This window comes from Oncorhynchus mykiss, chromosome 13 (assembly GCF_013265735.2).
Source record: "Oncorhynchus mykiss isolate Arlee chromosome 13, USDA_OmykA_1.1, whole genome shotgun sequence".
In the NCBI taxonomy this organism is placed as follows: domain Eukaryota; kingdom Metazoa; phylum Chordata; class Actinopteri; order Salmoniformes; family Salmonidae; genus Oncorhynchus; species Oncorhynchus mykiss.
The window spans coordinates 8,080,685-8,098,186 of record NC_048577.1 but is presented as its reverse complement, the minus strand read 5'-3'; the positions used below and the strand labels follow the sequence as shown (position 1 = coordinate 8,098,186).

Sequence of the window (17,502 nt, the reverse complement as noted above, 5' to 3'; positions counted from 1 at the left end):
TGGGGGGGACACTGTGGGGGACACACTGTGGGGGACACTGTGGGGGGGACACTGTGTGGGGGACTCTGTGGGGGACTCTGTGGGGGACACTGTGGGGGACTCTGTGGGGGACTCTGTGGGGGACACTGTGGGGGACACAATCCCAGACACCCCGAATCCCTTCACCAACTATTGAAACATTGTTAATGATAATATTTTGTGCAAATTGTTATATGAGAGTTGACTTGGAATTCCCCAGAAATACACCAAGGGATTTTTGCCACGGAGTCCCACAGTGGTGATGTTCCTTATGGTGTGATATGTCCTTAAGACATTAGTAATAACTATGGCCCAGAGTTTTTCCTAACCCGACAAGAAGAAAACTCCGGGCCCTGCATAATAACTGTCAGCAACTGGAATAAACAAACATTATTGTTCAAAGTCTGAACACTAAAAAGTCAGACAGCTGAAACTTGTGAATCTTTTTAATTCTGTACATTTTTCTAATGCAAAAATCCTAGGGTTTTTCCCCTGTTAAAATGCCCAGAGTTCATTTACCCATAAAGTCATTATAAACTCTATCTACAATACATCGCTCATATATGCATTTCTCTTCTATAAAAAGATATATCTCTGTATTACGTTCTGTGTAGGTGTCACTCTCCCCATACACCAGTGGTCTCCAGTCCTGACGATCTGTCCAATTTATCCATTTCAGTTTAGGACCTTTTTTGAGACAAATAGCACTTTAAAAATGCATTGTGTTAAAATACCTCCATATAGATGTTGCTGACAAGCACAGATTTAGAATCAGCTTCCCCTCCCCAAATCCTAGCCCAAACCATTGAGGTGAAAAACAAGAAAATCAAGTCTCATCCTACTCCAGTTAAATACAGGGCCATTGTGTCTGAGAAGAGGATGAGGGTTCTGATTGGCTGTTGCCTCTACTCCCATGCAGCATAGTGAGTCAGCACTTTTTCCTGTTTTCCAAGGAAGGATGCTCTTCTCTCCTCCTCACTGACCAATGACAGGAGCCACAGAGCATCACTCCCCCTTTACCCTTTCTCTCCATCCCTCACGTTTCCCTTTTCTCCCAGCCCCCCGTCCTCTGTCTCTCCCTCCCTCCTCTCTCTCCCTCTAGCCCCCCCCCCGTCCTCTATGCCTCTCCTCCTCTCCCTCCTCTCTCCTCCCCTCCCTCTTCTCTCTCCCTCTAGCCTCCCGTCCTCTATGCCTCTCCTCCCCTCCCTCTCTCCTCCCCTCCCTCCTCTCTCTCTCTCTCTCTCTCTCTCACTCACTCTAACCCCCCATCTTCTATGCCTCCCCTCCCATCCCTCCTCCCTCTACCCCTCTCCCCTTCGTCCTCCCCCCTTTCTCTCCTCCCCCATCTTTCTCCCCCCACTGTGGTGCAGTGGCACAAACCTGAATCGGCACAAACCCAGTCAGAGCAGAGACACGTGGTCTTAACCCAGAGAGAGAGAGAAACATGGGTCTTATGGTACAGCTTGTCAGATCAAATAAGAAATGTATTCTCTACAACAAGATGTTTCCTAATGGCATATCCTACATTAGTAGTGTCTTTTGGATGTGTCCCGTTCACAACTGTGTAAAAGAGTTTCAGTATTGCTCATATACATCATTTGGAAGAGACTGGTCCGTTCTTGTGACTGGTCAGTTCTCATACCCACCGTTTGAGGAAGTTGTGATAACAGTCGGGCTGAGAGAATAGAGGTCTACATGGTGCTCAGCCAGTACCTAAAACATGCAGATTGAAGACTTTCTCTTTAGTAAGGCATTCAAACCCCAAACCATCTCAAGTCCTTTTAAACCCCTTACACCACTATAGCATGAGCCCATTCTGACAAGTCAACTTCTGGGTGAATCCTAAATAGAATTTTCACTTAGTCTCCCATTGATATCAATGCATGAAAATCCACTCAAGTGAACGTTAGGATTCACCCGTTAGACAGTAGAGAGGAACGAGGACAGAAGAGAATAGTAATAAACATTCACTATCAAATAACACAAGTGATACAGCATCCATAAAACCACCTGAAGAAGGAATGGATGAGCTCTTTATAATGGCGCATGGTGAATATTCTTCTGTGCATTGATGATATCTACATAGTCTTTGGTTTCCTTGTCACAGCTCCAACAGGGCCAATTCAATTATTTTGTAAGGAGGGGAGGGGGGGGGGGGGGGGGGTGAATTAAATTGTGACAGTGGCTTAAACCAAAAACCTCCTCTTCTCCTGACATCCTTTGTCTTCAAATCCATTAGCCACTTCGACATGAAACATTCAAGAAAAAAAGAAAAAACCCCAGGTTCATGATGACATGGTAGCTTCCGTCCCGCTGGTTCAGGTAGTTCCTCCCATTTGGTTCGGTCTAAGATCAGAGACTGTGGGGGTGTTAGGGGGAGATGAGGTCTATCTTTTCTATGTGCTGTTATCTCCTTCTGTTTCCCTTTAGAATGTCTGTTGGTGGGGACATCTGAGAGTGGTCAACTAGTGACTGGAACGTCTGACAAACGTTGCAGAAACGTCTGACAAACGATCAAAAAGAGGAAGGAAATAGGCTGTTGATGATAGTGTGAGTTAGTCCATATACACACACACACACTGCTAGGTCTTGACCAGCGGCTGCTCTGATGTCTCCTCAGGTGTCTTGTCTCCTTCCCGAGACTTTTTCCTCTTCTTGTGACCTGAGGAGAAATAAATGTGCATTTCATTGAAAAACATATATACATTTACAAATATATATATATTGACACATATAGATATTAAATTGAAAAAAATCAATGTGAATCAATGAAATGGACAATGACAATGTCATTACAACTACTTTGTAAATGGCATTTAGGTCACTACTTCTGCCCGGGCTTTTATTGCTTATTTCCAGCAATGTGTTGTGATTTTGGTCCAGTTTCAGCCTTTTACTGAAATGAGAGAGACCATTCTGCTGCTCTTTGGCTCAGAGAGGGACCATGTGGGGTGGGGTGGGGGGGGGTGGGGGGGGGGGGGGGTGTTTAGGACAGTCATTTAGTTAAAGTAGCTCTGTGATTCTGAGCAGAGAAACACTCAGTCTACATCCCAACTGGCACACTGTTCCCTGTTAAGTGCACTACTTTTGAACAGGACCCACAGAGCTTTGGGAATGGGGTGCCACTTGGGAGGCTCACTTAACATTCATTCTCCATAGCTCATTCAGCAGTGGGCCAGTCGAGAGAGAAGAGAGGAACACACTAGTTGGCTCTCCTATGTGAGTGTTAGAGAGAGTGAGAGGGAGAGTGGTAGAGAGAGAGAGAGAGGGAGAGAGAGAGAGGGGGGAGAGAGAGAGAGAAAGAGAGGGAGAGTGAGAGAGAGAGAGGGAGAGAGAGGGGGGAGAGGGAGAGAGAGAGAAGGGGGAGAGGGAGGGAGAGAGGGAGAGTGGTAGAGAGAGAGGGAGAGAGAGAGGGAGATTTTGTGGAGGTCAGAGTGATGGGCCAGAGTGGTACACACACACTGGGAGGGACCAGGGTTTCCGTTAGGGGGCCTCCAGAGAAAATACTCTTGGCAGGGGGAGGCAGGGACAATGAATGACTGGTTGCTAGGACACAGCTGTTCATGGAGCAGAGGTGCAGGGAAAGAGAAAGGCTCAGGATTTAGACTGTTACTAAGGTTGCATCCCAAATGGCACTCTACTCCCTATTTAGTGCACTACTTTTGACCAGGACCCATGGGAATGAAGTGCCATTTGGGACGTATCCTAACATGACAAAGTGACCGGTGGAGGGGACTCACGGCGTGGAGTTGTTGGGTTTGTGTCTTCACAGTGGCTGGGTTGAGATTTAAATGGTTGTATGTGTGTGTGGGCAATTGGATGGTCACACAGGTGTTAGAATGCAAGAGAGTAAAGGTGTGTGTGTATTTGTGTGTATGCATGCTTGTGTGCGTGTGTACTGGATGTTGTGTATGTTGTGTGTGTGACTCACTGAGTTTGAGCAGTAGTTTCTTGCCCAGTGTGTCCTCTGATCCACTCAGAGACAGAGTACTGATGAAAGAGGAGGGGGCGTCCGTTTCTATAGCAACAGAGGCTGTGTCTGAGAGAGAGAGAGAGAGAGAGAGAGAGTTATCAATCTCCATAGTAAACTGTGGATGTTGTTTCTGTGTTAAATGTCTTCCCTCATCACCAACATCCTCCTTATTCTCCAGTCTTCCATCCCACTCCTTTGTTCCTCCCTGTATTCTCTTACCGTTGGTGCCGTCCCTCTCTGAGTGCTCCTCTCTGATGTACGAGATCTCATCCATCCTGAGGAAAACGGAGTCACTGGGGCTGTTCTGACCGTCTGATTTACTGCCTGTATGGAGAGACAGGACAGTTATGATACACACAGTCACTGGGGCTGTTCTGACCGTCTGATTTACTGCCTGTAGGGAGAGACAGGACAGTTATGATACACACAGTCACTGGGGCTGTTCTGACCGTCTGATTTACTGCCTGTAGGGAGAGACAGGACAGTTATGATACACACAGTCACTGGGGCTGTTCTGACCGTCTGATTTACTGTCTGTAGGGAGAGACAGGACAGTTATGATACACACAGTCACTGGGGCTGTTCTGACCGTCTGATTTACTGCCTGTAGGGAGAGACAGGACAGTTATGATACACACAGTCACTGGGGCTGTTCTGACCGTCTGATTTACTGCCTGTATGGAGAGACAGGACAGTTATGATACACACAGTCACTGGGGCTGTTCTGACCGTCTGATTTACTGCCTGTAGGGAGAGACAGGACAGTTATGATACACACAGTCACTGGGGCTGTTCTGACCGTCTGATTTACTGTCTGTAGGGAGAGACAGGACAGTTATGATACACACAGTCACTGGGGCTGTTCTGACCGTCTGATTTACTGTCTGTAGGGAGAGACAGGACAGGTATGATACACACAGTCACTGGGGCTGTTCTGACCGTCTGATTTACTGCCTGTAGGGAGAGACAGGACAGTTATGATACACACAGTCACTGGGGCTGTTCTGACTGTCTGATTTACTGCCTGTAGGGAGAGACAGGACAGTTATGATACACACAGTCACTGGGGCTGTTCTGACCGTCTGATTTACTGCCTGTAGGGAGAGACAGGACAGTTATGATACACACAGTCACTGGGGCTGTTCTGACCGTCTGATTTACTGCCTGTAGGGAGAGACAGGACAGTTATGATACACACAGTCACTGGGGCTGTTCTGACCGTCTGATTTACTGCCTGTAGGGGAGTAAGTCTATTCTCTCTCCACCTCCCTCCTCCAGTATGGTTGACTTACGGACGATACGGTTCTTCTCGTTGAGCAGAGAGGTGCTGTGTGGGACGGAGGACTGCTGTCCTCTGGTTCTGGCCGAGCTGGGCCGGGTCTCTCTGGGGGGGAGGAGGTGGTCTCCACTCTGCTCCGGGACAGGGAGGTCGGGAGTGTTCCCGTCTGTGGGCCGGGCGTCTGTGTCGGGGGTCTGGGGGGAGCTGTCCATCAGAGTGGCTGTCAGGGCATTCTGGTAGTGGCTACGGGTGATCTGGGGTTTAGAAGTCGAAGGTCAAAGAAAGGTCGTAGGTCATAAATAGTCATAGGTCGGAGTTAGAGGCTGTACTGTACCACAGCTCTGACTAAGCTACTAGGTTGAATCACAAATTACACACTTTTTCCTATGAAGTGCACTACTTTTGACCAAGGACCATAGGACTATGTATAAAGTAGTGCACTGTATAAAGAATAGGGTGCTATTTGGGACCTTTATTATTCATTTATTTTATTTGACCTCCTTTCTCTCCCAAATTCAATTACGATCTTGTCTCATCACTGCAACTCCCCAACGGGCTCGGTAGAGGCGAAGGTCAAGTCATGTGTCCTCGAAAAAATGACCCGCCAAACCGTGTTCCTTAACGCTCGCCCACTTAACCCGGAAGCCAGTCGCGCCAATGTGTCGGAGGAAACACCGTTCAACTGACGGCCGTAGTCAGCCTGCAGGCGCCCGGCCCGCCACATGGAGTCGCTAGAGCGCAATGAGCCAAGTAAAGGTCTCCCAAATGGTGTTGGAGCAGGTGTATCCAGGTAACGTGAGGTGGGCGGGGCTGTACTGTACCGTAGTCTAGGTAGGCCTACCTTAATGACCTGCAGGTGTGTGAGCTGCCTAACAGAGTAGTCAGGCAGGTAGACGCTCCCCCCTCCGTTGAGTTGGCCCAGACTGCCCCCATACAGCATAGAGTCAGACCGGTCCAGACCACTGCTACGGGAGGGGGATCTGTGGACTGAATCGAACAGGATGGTAATGAGTCAGACAGGGATGAGATAGTGTTCTGCCCCTCTCTGGTCTATGCAATGGGACAGTCCAGATAATGTATGTGTAATCTGTTATGTTTCTCATGAAACGTTTTGCTTTCTTTGAGCTTGTAATGTGCACAGGCTGTTTCTCAATATTCACGTGTTAATGTTTGTGAGTGAGTGAGTGAGTGAGTGAGCCAGTCAGTTACCTGTGGGCATGATGGCAGGCACCCCGTAGTAGGCGAACGCTCCGTTCTCAAACCTCAGAGCCTCTTTACCAAACTCCACCTCCACACGACCCTGAACACACAGGACAGAGAAATGGTCAAGTTCCCTGATTTGTGTCTAAGCCACATTCTAGATATTCCAAGCTATATATAAAACCAGGGTTGTTGTAGCAGTCAGCACCTCCACCTGCAGCACATGATATACTGAGTATACAAAACATTAGGAACACCTCTTTCCATGACATAGACTGACCAGGTGAATCCAGGTTAAAGCTATAATCCTTTATTGATGTCACTTGTTAAATCCACTTCAATCAGTGTAGATGAACGGGAGGAGACAGGTTAAAGAAGGATTTTTAAGCTTTGAGACAATTGGGACATGGACTGTGTGTGCCGTTCAGAGGGTGAATGGACAAGACAAGATAGTTAAGTGCCTTTGAACGGGTAGTACAGTAGGCGCCAGGCGCACCGGTTTGAGTAAGTCAAGAACTGCAACGCTGCTGGGTTTTTCACGCTCAACAGTTCCGGTGTGTTTCAAGAATGTTCCACCACCAAAAGGACGTCCAGCCAACATGACGCAACTGTGGGAAGCACTGGAGTCAACATGGACCAGCATCCCTGTGGAACGCTTTCCACACCTGGTACATGCCTCAATGAATTGAGGCTGTTCTGATGGCAAAAGGAGGTGTAACTCAATATTAGCAAGGTGTTCCTAATGTTTTGTCCACTCGGTGTCTCTCTGTGTGGGATCGAATCCTCTGCTTTGACACACGTATCTCCTAACTGTCCTGTCGGTTCTCTACTCTCCTATCAATAACATACATCAAATCAATTTGATTTATCGCTAAGGGACAATTATTGCGGGCGTTTATACCTGTAGTAACAGGATGAAGTAGTCAACAGGTTTGTTTCTCTGAAACAGGAAGTGCTGTGGGGCCAGTTTGTTCTTGTCATCGTAGCTCAGCTCCTGGACCACACTGGGGTGTTTAATGAGACGCAGTAAGATCTTCTCTGATAGGTGGGCTGGCTTGAAGGGCTCCACCTCTACGGGAGGGAGGGAGGGAGGGAGGGAGGGAGGGAGGGAGGGAGGGAGGGAGGGAGGGAGGGAGGGAGAGAGAGAGAGAGAGAGAGAGAGAGAGAGAGAGAGAGAGAGAGAGAGAGAGAGAGAGAGAGAGAGAGAGAGAGAGAGAGAGAGAGAGAGAGAGAGAGAGAGAGAGAGAGAGAGAGAGAGAGAGAGAGAGAGAGAGAGAGAGAGAGAGAGAGAGAGAGAGAGGTAGGAGGAGAGGGCAGTAAAAGGGGAGAGATGAAAGAGGGATAGAAGAAGTAGGAGGAGAGGGCAGTAAAAGGGGAGAGATGAAAGAGGGATAGAAGAGGTAGGAGGAGAGGGTAGTAAAAGGGGAGAGATGAAAGAGGGATAGAAGAGGTAGGAGGAGAGGGTAGTAAAAGGGGAGAGATGAAAGAGGGATTGAGAGAGTCAGTGGAAAAGTAATAAGAAAAAGGTAATTTGTAATAACTGGTAAACACTTCTTTACTATTCAATGGGTTGTTTTTTACCAGGCCTCAAATTGAGAACAACTTACTTCCACGGAGATTATATATTTCCTTATTTAACACTCAGGAAGTGACCTCACATTGGACAGGAAGTGACATCACAGTGGGCCTACCTGTGGAGAGGAAGCGGTGCGTGGCGAGGAGGAGCTGGGGAGAGATCTTCACCTTCATCTCGTTCTCCGACAGCTTAAAGATGGAGAAGTCCTGCTGCTTCCTCTCATGGTGAGAAACACGACGCTTAGAGCGGTTATCAGCTGTAGAGGAAGACACTTAGAGAGGTTATCAGCTGTAGAGGAAGACAACACTTAGAGAGGTTATCAGCTGTAGAGGGAGACAACACTTAGAGTGGTTATCAGCTGTAGAGGAAGACAACACTTAGAGAGGTTATCAGCTGTAGAGGGAGACAACACTTAGAGAGGTTATCAGCTGTAGAGGGAGACACAACACTTAGAGAGGTTATCAGCTGTAGAGGGAGACAACACTTAGAGAGGTTATCAGCTGTAGAGGGAGACAACACTTAGAGAGGTTATCAGCTGTAGAGGGAGACAACACTTAGAGAGGTTATCAGCTGTAGAGGGAGACAACACTTAGAGACGTTATCAGCTGTAGAGGAAGACACTTAGAGAGGTTATCAGCTGTAGAGGAAGACAACACTTAGAGCGGTTATCAGCTGTAGAGGAAGACACTTAGAGAGGTTATCAGCTGTAGAGGAAGACAACACTTAGAGAGGTTATCAGCTGTAGAGGAAGACACTTAGAGAGGTTATCAGTTGTAGAGGAAGACAACACTTAGAGAGGTTATCAGCTGTAGAGGGAGACAACACTTAGAGAGGTTATCAGCTGTAGAGGAAGACAACACTTAGAGAGGTTATCAGCTGTAGAGGAAGACAACACTTAGAGAGGTTATCGGCTGTAGAGGGAGACACAACACTTAGAGAGGTAATCAGCTGTAGAGGAGACAGAGTTGTTATCAGCTGTAGAGGAAGACAACACTTAGAGAGGTTATCAGCTGTAGAGGAAGACACTTAGAGAGGTTATCAGCTGTAGAGGAAGACAACACTTAGAGCGGTTATCAGCTGTAGAGGAAGACACTTAGAGAGGTTATCAGCTGTAGAGGAAGACAACACTTAGAGAGGTTATCAGCTGTAGAGGGAGACAACACTTAGAGCGGTTATCAGCTGTAGAGGAAGACACTTAGAGAGGTTATCAGCTGTAGAGGAAGACAACACTTAGAGAGGTTATCAGCTGTAGAGGAAGACAACACTTAGAGAGGTTATCAGCTGTAGAGGAAGACAACACTTAGAGAGGTTATCAGCTGTAGAGGAAGACAACACTTAGAGAGGTTATCAGCTGTAGAGGAAGACAACACTTAGAGAGGTTATCGGCTGTAGAGGGAGACAACACTTAGAGAGGTTGTCAGCTGTAGAGGGAGACACAACACTTAGAGAGGTAATCAGCTGTAGAGGAGACAGAGTTGTTATCAGGTGTGGAGGAGACACTTAGAGAGGTTATCAGTTGTAGAGGAAGACAACACTTAGAGAGGTTATCAGCTGTAGAGGGAGACAACACTTAGAGAGGTTATCAGCTGTAGAGGAAGACAACACTTAGAGAGGTTATCAGCTGTAGAGGAAGACAACACTTAGAGAGGTTATCAGCTGTAGAGGAAGACACTTAGAGAGGTTATCAGCTGTAGAGGAAGACAACACTTAGAGGTTATCAGCTGTAGAGGAAGACACTTAGAGAGGTTATCAGCTGTAGAGGAAGACAACACTTAGAGCGGTTATCAGCTGTAGGGGAAGACACTTAGAGAGGTTATCAGCTGTAGAGGAAGACAACACTTAGAGAGGTTATCAGCTGTAGAGGGAGACAACACTTAGAGCGGTTATCAGCTGTAGAGGAAGACACTTAGAGAGGTTATCAGCTGTAGAGGAAGACAACACTTAGAGAGGTTATCAGCTGTAGAGGAAGACAACACTTAGAGAGGTTATCAGCTGTAGAGGAAGACAACACTTAGAGAGGTTATCAGCTGTAGAGGAAGACAACACTTAGAGAGGTTATCAGCTGTAGAGGAAGACAACACTTAGAGAGGTTATCAGCTGTAGAGGAAGACAACACTTAGAGAGGTTATCGGCTGTAGAGGGAGACAACACTTAGAGAAGTTGTCAGCTGTAGAGGGAGACACAACACTTAGAGAGGTAATCAGCTGTAGAGGAGACAGAGTTGTTATCAGGTGTGGAGGAGACACTTAGAGAGAGATTATCAGCTGTGTGTGTGTGTGTGTGTGTGTGTGTGTGTGTGTGTGTGTGTACGTACTGTAGAGGTCAGTCTCGTCCAGTATCTCTGACTTGATGATCTCCTCTATAACGTCCTCCAGGGTCACGATGCCCATGACCTCATAAAAGGGGTCACCCTCACCCTCGTTGTTGACCCGCTGGACGATGGCCAGGTGGGACTTGCCTGGAGAGAGACAGGATATGACATCATAATACTACCCTAACCTGTGAGACTTAGCTAACAAACATGGAGGGGATAGACTATGTGGGAGGTGAAACTCCAACATAAAACAATGTCATTTTTTAGTATACAAAAGCATGTATGTATTTAAACATATTTATTCTGGCTGTGTAAAGGGATCTAACTACGTGAATGGGGTCTGAGGTAAGGGGAATAGCAAGAGAGGAAAACCAATTGGTGGAGACAACAGATCTCCCTTGACATGTTCCTGAGGAGATAAATAAACAAACAAAGAAAGGCACTTGTCTTTTCCTACTAACACTGACTTTACTGATAAATACTTTGTTGAGGGAAATGTACTTACTATGACTGTGATGTGGTTGTCTCACCTAGCTGTCATAAGATGAATGCACTAACTGTAAGTCTCTCTGGATCAGAGTGTCTGCTAAATGACTCACTAACTGTAAGTCTCTCTGGATCAGAGTGTCTGCTAAATGACTCACTAACTGTAAGTCTCTCTGGATCAGAGTGTCTGCTAAATGACTCACTAACTGTAAGTCTCTCTGGATCAGAGTGTCTGCTAAATGACTCACTAACTGTAAGTCTCTCTGGATCAGAGTGTCTGCTAAATGACTCTCTAACTGTAAGTCTCTCTGGATCAGAGTGTCTGCTAAATGACTCACTAACTGTAAGTCTCTCTGGATCAGAGTGTCTGCTAAATGACTCACTAACTGTAAGTCTCTCTGGATCAGAGTGTCTGCTAAATGACTCTCTAACTGTAAGTCTCTCTGGATCAGAGTGTCTGCTAAATGACTCACTAACTGTAAGTCTCTCTGGATCAGAGTGTCTGCTAAATGACTCACTAACTGTAAGTCTCTCTGGATCAGAGTATCACTGAAACACAAACACACAGACTACATCTACCATGAGGCCACAGGAATAGAAGCAGTAGGCGATCTAGTAGAAACACAAACAGGGGGGTGTATTCATTAGAGCACACCATAGCAACCCATTGCACAACATTTGGAAACGGAATAAAGAACCCTCCCCGTTTTGTTCAGTGTGCTTCCGTTTGGTTTCTAGAGAATACACATCCCTGGGTCATCGCCCAGTGACACACCAATACCCAGGAGGCCCTAGTGACGCCAATCTTCCCAGCAGAGGGATGATGCACAGCTGCACCATATTTCCTATTTAGTGCACCAGGGCCCACAGAGAACGAGAGAGGGAAACAATCAAACTGGGTGCCATTTGGGATGCACAAATGGGGGAGGGGTAACCTCCATGGTAACAGGGGGGTATTATTAGAGACACTGCCAGAGTAAATGGGGAATCGTTTCAGATAAACAGTCTAGTTGATTTGTTAGTTAGACATGGTCTATTTCTCCTACTGTTTGTTGATGTTAAAGGTTCTGTGAGATGGTGATTTAGATGGAAGGAATGGGAGGCTGGTTCATTGTGCTTGTTTGTGAATGAGTGAGGAGAGGAGAAGAAGAGGGAGGAGGAGAATAGAGGGGAGGTAGGGGTTGGAGGGAGTAGGGGGTGGGAGGGGGCGTGCAAGGTGATTGAGTTGTACACTGCTCAGGGCTCCCCCTGGAGAGAGAGGGAGGGGACAGAGAGACTGAGAGAGAGGAAGAGTGAGAGAGACTGCACTGCAGACACCAGCAGCTGAAGATTACATCATCAGCCATTATGTAACACAGTCAACACTTAACACACATCCTTGAACACAGCTGCAGCTACCCTCTCTTTCTCTCACACACACACAGCTGCAGCTTCCCCCCCCCCCAACAGCGTCCACAAGAGATCGCCTTGCTGTTCCTACTGTGCTCCCCTCTCTTCGCCCACTCTGGCTGTGTCTCACTCTGACTGTGTCTCACTCTGACTGGGGGAGAGAGTGAGAAAGAGGGAGAGAGAAAGAAAGAGAGAGAGAAAGTGAGCGAGGGGAAAAGAGAGAGAGAGAGAGAGAATGAGAGAGAAAGGAAAAGAGAGAGAGAAAGGTCTAGCAGCACATTAACAGCTCTTACACACATGCTATTTCAATGTTTGGTTTGATGTGATACTCAGCTCCCACACCTAGTGTCTCTAGGCTTTAGCTCAGCTCCCACACCTAGTGTCTCTAGGCTTTAGCTCAGTGTTGGAATACACTCTTGTGCACTTGCTTATAAAGGCTACAGACACTGTGGTAGGGAGGGAGGGAGTAGTCTGTTGTACTGGCGCTTTGCTGATTTCTGTTTTCACACACACACACACACACACACACACACACACTGTGGCTGTGTTGAATGCAGCATCACAGAGGACAGATGAAGAGAGCGAGAGGGAGGGAGGGAGGGAAAGAGGTTGAAAGTGTTCTCTGAATATTTAATGTCTTCTCTCTGGGTGGCGGAGCGATGGATGGGTGGAGGGAGAGAGGGGAGGGGGTGTCATGACAGGAAAGGACATTCGAAAGATAACAGCCTTTTATGTCTCTCTCTCTGTCTCTCTGTCACCATGACATTCTCATCCCTCTGTCTCTCTGTCAAGCTTGTGCTCTCAATTCAATTCAATTCAAAACGCTCTCTCTTAAACACACACTGTTTTGTTATCTATTCATTTGTGTGGATTATACTGAGTGCTGATCTAGGATCAGGTCCCTCTTGTCCATGTAATCTAATTCATCATGTGATCTAAAAGGAGAAACTGACCCAAGATCAGCACTACTTCTCTGAGATGCTTTATGAATACGGGTCGAGACAGTGTAAACACATACATCTACTGAAGGTGTCCTTCATGTGTTTCTCTAGCACAGCCTCTGCTCGCAACAACATGAGAAACGCTGACACTGCCTTCTTCCCCCATAAACAGACACAGACCACATGGCAACATGGCGCCCTGCTATTGGTCAACAGGAGACACACCCACCAAGCCACCTTACCTGCCCATATCATCATAAATTGCTCATAAGGAATAGGCTATATCCAAGGCGGTATTCCAAACGCCACCATATTCCCTGTGTAGTAGACTATCACTGGGATGGGATGTCCCTGTTAGTCACGCTATGGTACAGCGCCTCTTACCGTTGTCTCCACAGAGAGAATCTCACTGAAGTTACTTTATATCACTACATTGACACTGGTTGGCCCGACATGTAAACTGGTGTAGTTTACGGAAATGAACAATAGGAGCTTAAACCAGTGACTCCGCCAAGAAGGGAGAGAGAGGAGGGGGGAGGGGGGGCGAGAGAAACGGGGAGAAAGAGAAAGAGTGAGGGGGGGAGTGGGATGGAGCGAAAGAGAGGGGAGGGAGAAAAGGAAAGATAGAGAGTGAGAGGGGAGACACACGATCATCATACTATCTTTTCTAGAGTTTCTTGGGTGATCTTACTTCCCCCCTCCTTACCCTTCTTGAACTCCTCCAGCATGGCGTCCAGTTTGGTGTCGTTGAACACACAGTGCATGGGGTGTTTATAGAACTGTGTTATGGTCTTCAGATGGGTACAGTCATCCGGGTCAACGAACGCCAAGTCCTTCACGAACAGAATATCCACAATGTTCGACCGCAGGTTTTCGAACACCGGGATGCGCGTGTAGCCGCTCTGCATAATCTCCGACATGGTGTTGAAGTCTAGCACCGCTTCCGAGGTGAGCATGAAGCAGTCGGATAGCGGAGTCAGAACATCTTCTACGGTCTTGGTCCGGAGCTCGAGCGCGCCCTGTATTATGTTGAGCTCCTCTTTAACCAGGTCGTGGTACGGGTCGGTCACGCGCAGCATCTCAAGGAGTTTTTCCCGCGTATAAAAGTTACTGATCTCCTGGTGGAGGATGAAGTCCAGGAGTTTACTGATGGGGTAGGAGATGGGGAAGGAGAGAACCATGAGAAGACGGGTGACCCAGATGGTTTTGGACGCGATGGCCAGGCCGTGCCGCGACGCAACAGAGTGTGGCAGGATCTCCCCAATGAAAAAGATCCCAAACGCGCAGATAATGGTGGACAACCAGGTCATCCCCAGGATCTGACACATCCACACTGCGAGCGCCGCGTTGATCAGCGCGTTGCCCAGCAGCAAAGTGCACAGGACGTAGTTACCGTGCCGCCGCACGGACTCGATTTTCCTCGCGTATTTCTGCTCCTTGTCCGTGCCGCTGTTCTGCAGAACCTGGAGTTCCACCGGGTCCAACGCGAGCAGACTGAGGTTCAGGCCACTGAAGAGCGCCGAGAGGGCCAGTAACAGAACCGATACTAACACTTGAAGCCAGAGGTCCGGTTCGGCCCCGCGCTCCACCACGGCGACCCAGAAATCCCGGGTCCGGTAGTGCTCCCATTTGGACCCGTCGAAGGCACAAATCGAATAGTACTTAATCTTCTCTCCCCTGCGCAGGTTCTTAGCCAATACTTCCACCAACACGGAGTTCTGACTCGAAGCGGACTTGAAAGAGCCCAAGATCTCAATATCCGAGCTCCTGGCGTTTTTATCCATGCACATATTCCGCTTCGGGTGGACCTGCCCCTCTCTCCCCGGCCTCGGCTCCTCGATGAATGCTATCCAGGGAGCGGCGTTGGCTCTGGCCCCAGCGGTCCGGTTGAGCCTCTGTGGGGATGAGGCGTAGTAGACCCGCAGCATGAAGCGGGTTCCCTCCGTGGCTTTCAGCACCCCGTCGTCCACGGACAGCTCTCCCCCGGTCTCCTCCGGACGGAAGCCGAGCAGGGCGAGGGACGGGGAGGGGATGAGGCAGAGGGAGAGGAGAGAGAGGAACAGCAGCCGGGCTGGGGAGAAGGGTACCCTGGGGAAGAGGGGGGCGGTTCGGGACCGGGCAGCTACATCTTCCGCAGCCATGATGCAGAGTGAGATTCTCCGCCACACTACAGATGCGAACCGACCGAGTCACGTGGCGGTGGCGCGCTCACACTCCATCTGCCGGTGGTGGGTGGGGGACCAGTTCCTTTACAGCAGCTGCATTTCCCAGTGTTGTTGTTGTTGATGCTGATGATGCTTCTCTACTCTACTACACCATGCAGCTAACGGAGCGGCTGGCTGGACGCCTGTAGTCAAGTCCTTGTTTTGGTGGGCGAGAGAATTCACCAGAATTATGTAGTGACGTAATGCAATTTTGCACGAAGATGCCGGCAACGAATGCCAATAGGCACACGTACTGAGGCACACGTACTGAGACACACAGAAATAGAACACGGGAAGTTTCCATTCCAGATTGCTTCCCCAGTAATTGTCCAGTGGTAAATATAATAAGACTTCATTATCAGATTCCTTATCAATCCCCCCACTCTGTCTAGCTGTTCTCGCTACACCCAAACTGAATCTGTTTTTGCGCACGGACAAATAGCAGCCTATGCTACTACCTGCACTGCACCTACAAAAACATCATTCCAAAGATGTCTATGTTTTTGTTCAGTGGGTTTATAATTACGTAAACAGCGTAGTCATCCTACTGGTATGTCTGTCTGTCTCTCTGTTATATTCCCATAACAACACTTTCTGGGCAGACGGAATGGAAACAAAAATAACTGCTGAAAGAATGTCGTGGATCGGATGTGGCTTTTATGAAACTATTATCTCTCTCCCTCTCACCCTTCTCTCTCTCTCTCTCTGTCTCCCACTCTGCATCTCTTTCTCGCTCGCGCTCTGCCTGTTTCTCTCCCAATTCTCTCTTTATCCTACCTATCTCCCTCATTCGCCCCCCCCCCCCCCTTCTCTCATACATGAACAAAAGGCTGAGGAGCAGTATATTGTTGTGTAGAGTTGGCCGAGACACAGCCTGGCTCAGTAAACAGCTCTCCCTGATCAGCGCCAAGGCCAGGACTCTTTCAGACACACAGACCATGCTCAGAATGGTGATTATGCCTCCAGACTACACAAAGGTTCTATATAGAACCAAAAAGGGTTATATCGTTTGCTTCATGTATGGAACCCCTAAAAGTTCCATAGAGAACCCCAAATAACCCCTTTTTCTAAGAGCATACCTAGAACCAGTACCTGGTATAGTTTGAGGATAACATTAATAATATGTATATTTTTAATGACATTATGCAAAGTAATCTGATGTGAAGCAATATCATTTGTGAATTAGGACTATTGGGATTTCAACGTGGATCACGTGTGAGTTGTCTTGTGTGTCGTCATAATATCATGATTGTAATATATCGGCCATAATCTCCAGAAGACGGCGGTATTGTACAACATATATGTGTGCTAACAATAATTAATGATAATCTATCCATCTTTACCTATAACTGATTGAAGCCCTGGTCATAGCTGTAGTAACATCACATATTCTATAGACTCATGATCCATTGTCCTCATAATAAATGACATCACCCAGGTTCCAAAGAAACGTTATGATTTGCATATGGATATAGTATGCGAGATTTGGTCATTTAACAAAAACATTATCACTCATATCGGTAAGTAGCCTACTTTCGGAGGTTTGTTTTTCTAAACATCAAAAATACTAATCTTTCTTTAGATTAGTGGATGGCTACATCTCATTATTTTAATACTCTTTTGAATATTCGATGATGGTTGTTGACGTCAACCGCCTGTGTTCAATGGAAGGACTCTATGCCACTTGCCTCATATCATGAATATGCATAGCCATCTCGAGACAACTGCGATATAAAGTGTTTTTTCTCTAAATTGCGGTGATGTCACGTGTGCTACTTATATCAGCACACTCTAACAACCTAAGCGTTTCAAAATGTCTATTCAATCATATAAACCTCGCGTAGCACACGGGAGGTTAATAAGCCATTCATTGTTTGTTGTTGACCAAATTCGACACTCATTGACCGACAAAAACAAAAACTCCTTGCTTGTTGTGCGAAAAAACGTCACCTGCTGGAGGGAGACCGACTTTCCGCCGAGTCTGGCCTCTCCTTACCGCTTCATCTCTGCCAAAACTGAAGCAAGCCTGCGCTGCAGCCTAACCAGCTTGAAAGTTGCTTAGGTCCTACACCCCACTGAAATGCACACATTTTATTCACTGGTATGACTTAATTCAATGTGC

The 17,502-nt window shown here is 47.5% G+C and overlaps 1 protein-coding gene across 2 annotated transcripts; it reads right to left on the bottom strand.

Annotated features, from left to right (window-relative positions):
• Positions 1–1,335: 1,335 nt before the first annotated feature.
• Positions 1,336–16,807, bottom strand: LOC110511650 (metal transporter CNNM1-like). Of its 2 annotated transcripts, XM_036940098.1 has the most exons (10): positions 13,883–16,806; positions 10,361–10,504; positions 8,162–8,302; positions 7,372–7,541; positions 6,480–6,570; positions 6,112–6,257; positions 5,284–5,524; positions 4,211–4,315; positions 3,950–4,057; positions 1,336–2,680 (listed from the first exon to the last, which is right to left on the bottom strand). In XM_036940098.1, exons 1-10 carry the CDS (start codon positions 15,315–15,317, stop codon positions 2,601–2,603), a joined length of 2,661 nt encoding a protein of 886 aa, XP_036795993.1. In that variant the 5' UTR covers positions 15,318–16,806; the 3' UTR covers positions 1,336–2,600. The 2 variants fall into 2 exon arrangements, with proteins under 2 accessions (XP_036795993.1, XP_036795994.1); XM_036940099.1 differs by lacking the exons at positions 1,336–2,680; positions 3,950–4,057; positions 4,211–4,315 and adding an exon at positions 5,010–5,225 and having other exon boundaries at positions 13,883–16,807.
• Between the last annotated feature and the right edge of the window lie 695 nt (positions 16,808–17,502).

Excerpts from the sequence above, each read along its gene's own strand:
- LOC110511650 (XM_036940098.1), bottom strand. The coding sequence starts at position 15,317 with ATGGCTGCGGAAGATGTAGCTGCCCGGTCCCGAACCGCCCCCCTCTTC. Across the intron at positions 7,542-8,161 it reads GCACCGCTTCCTCTCCACAG|AGGTGGAGCCCTTCAAGCCA; the intron begins GTAGGCCCACTG and ends TCCCTCCCGTAG. Across the intron at positions 4,058-4,210 it reads AGAGAGGGACGGCACCAACG|ACACAGCCTCTGTTGCTATA; the intron begins GTAAGAGAATAC and ends TCTCTCTCTCAG.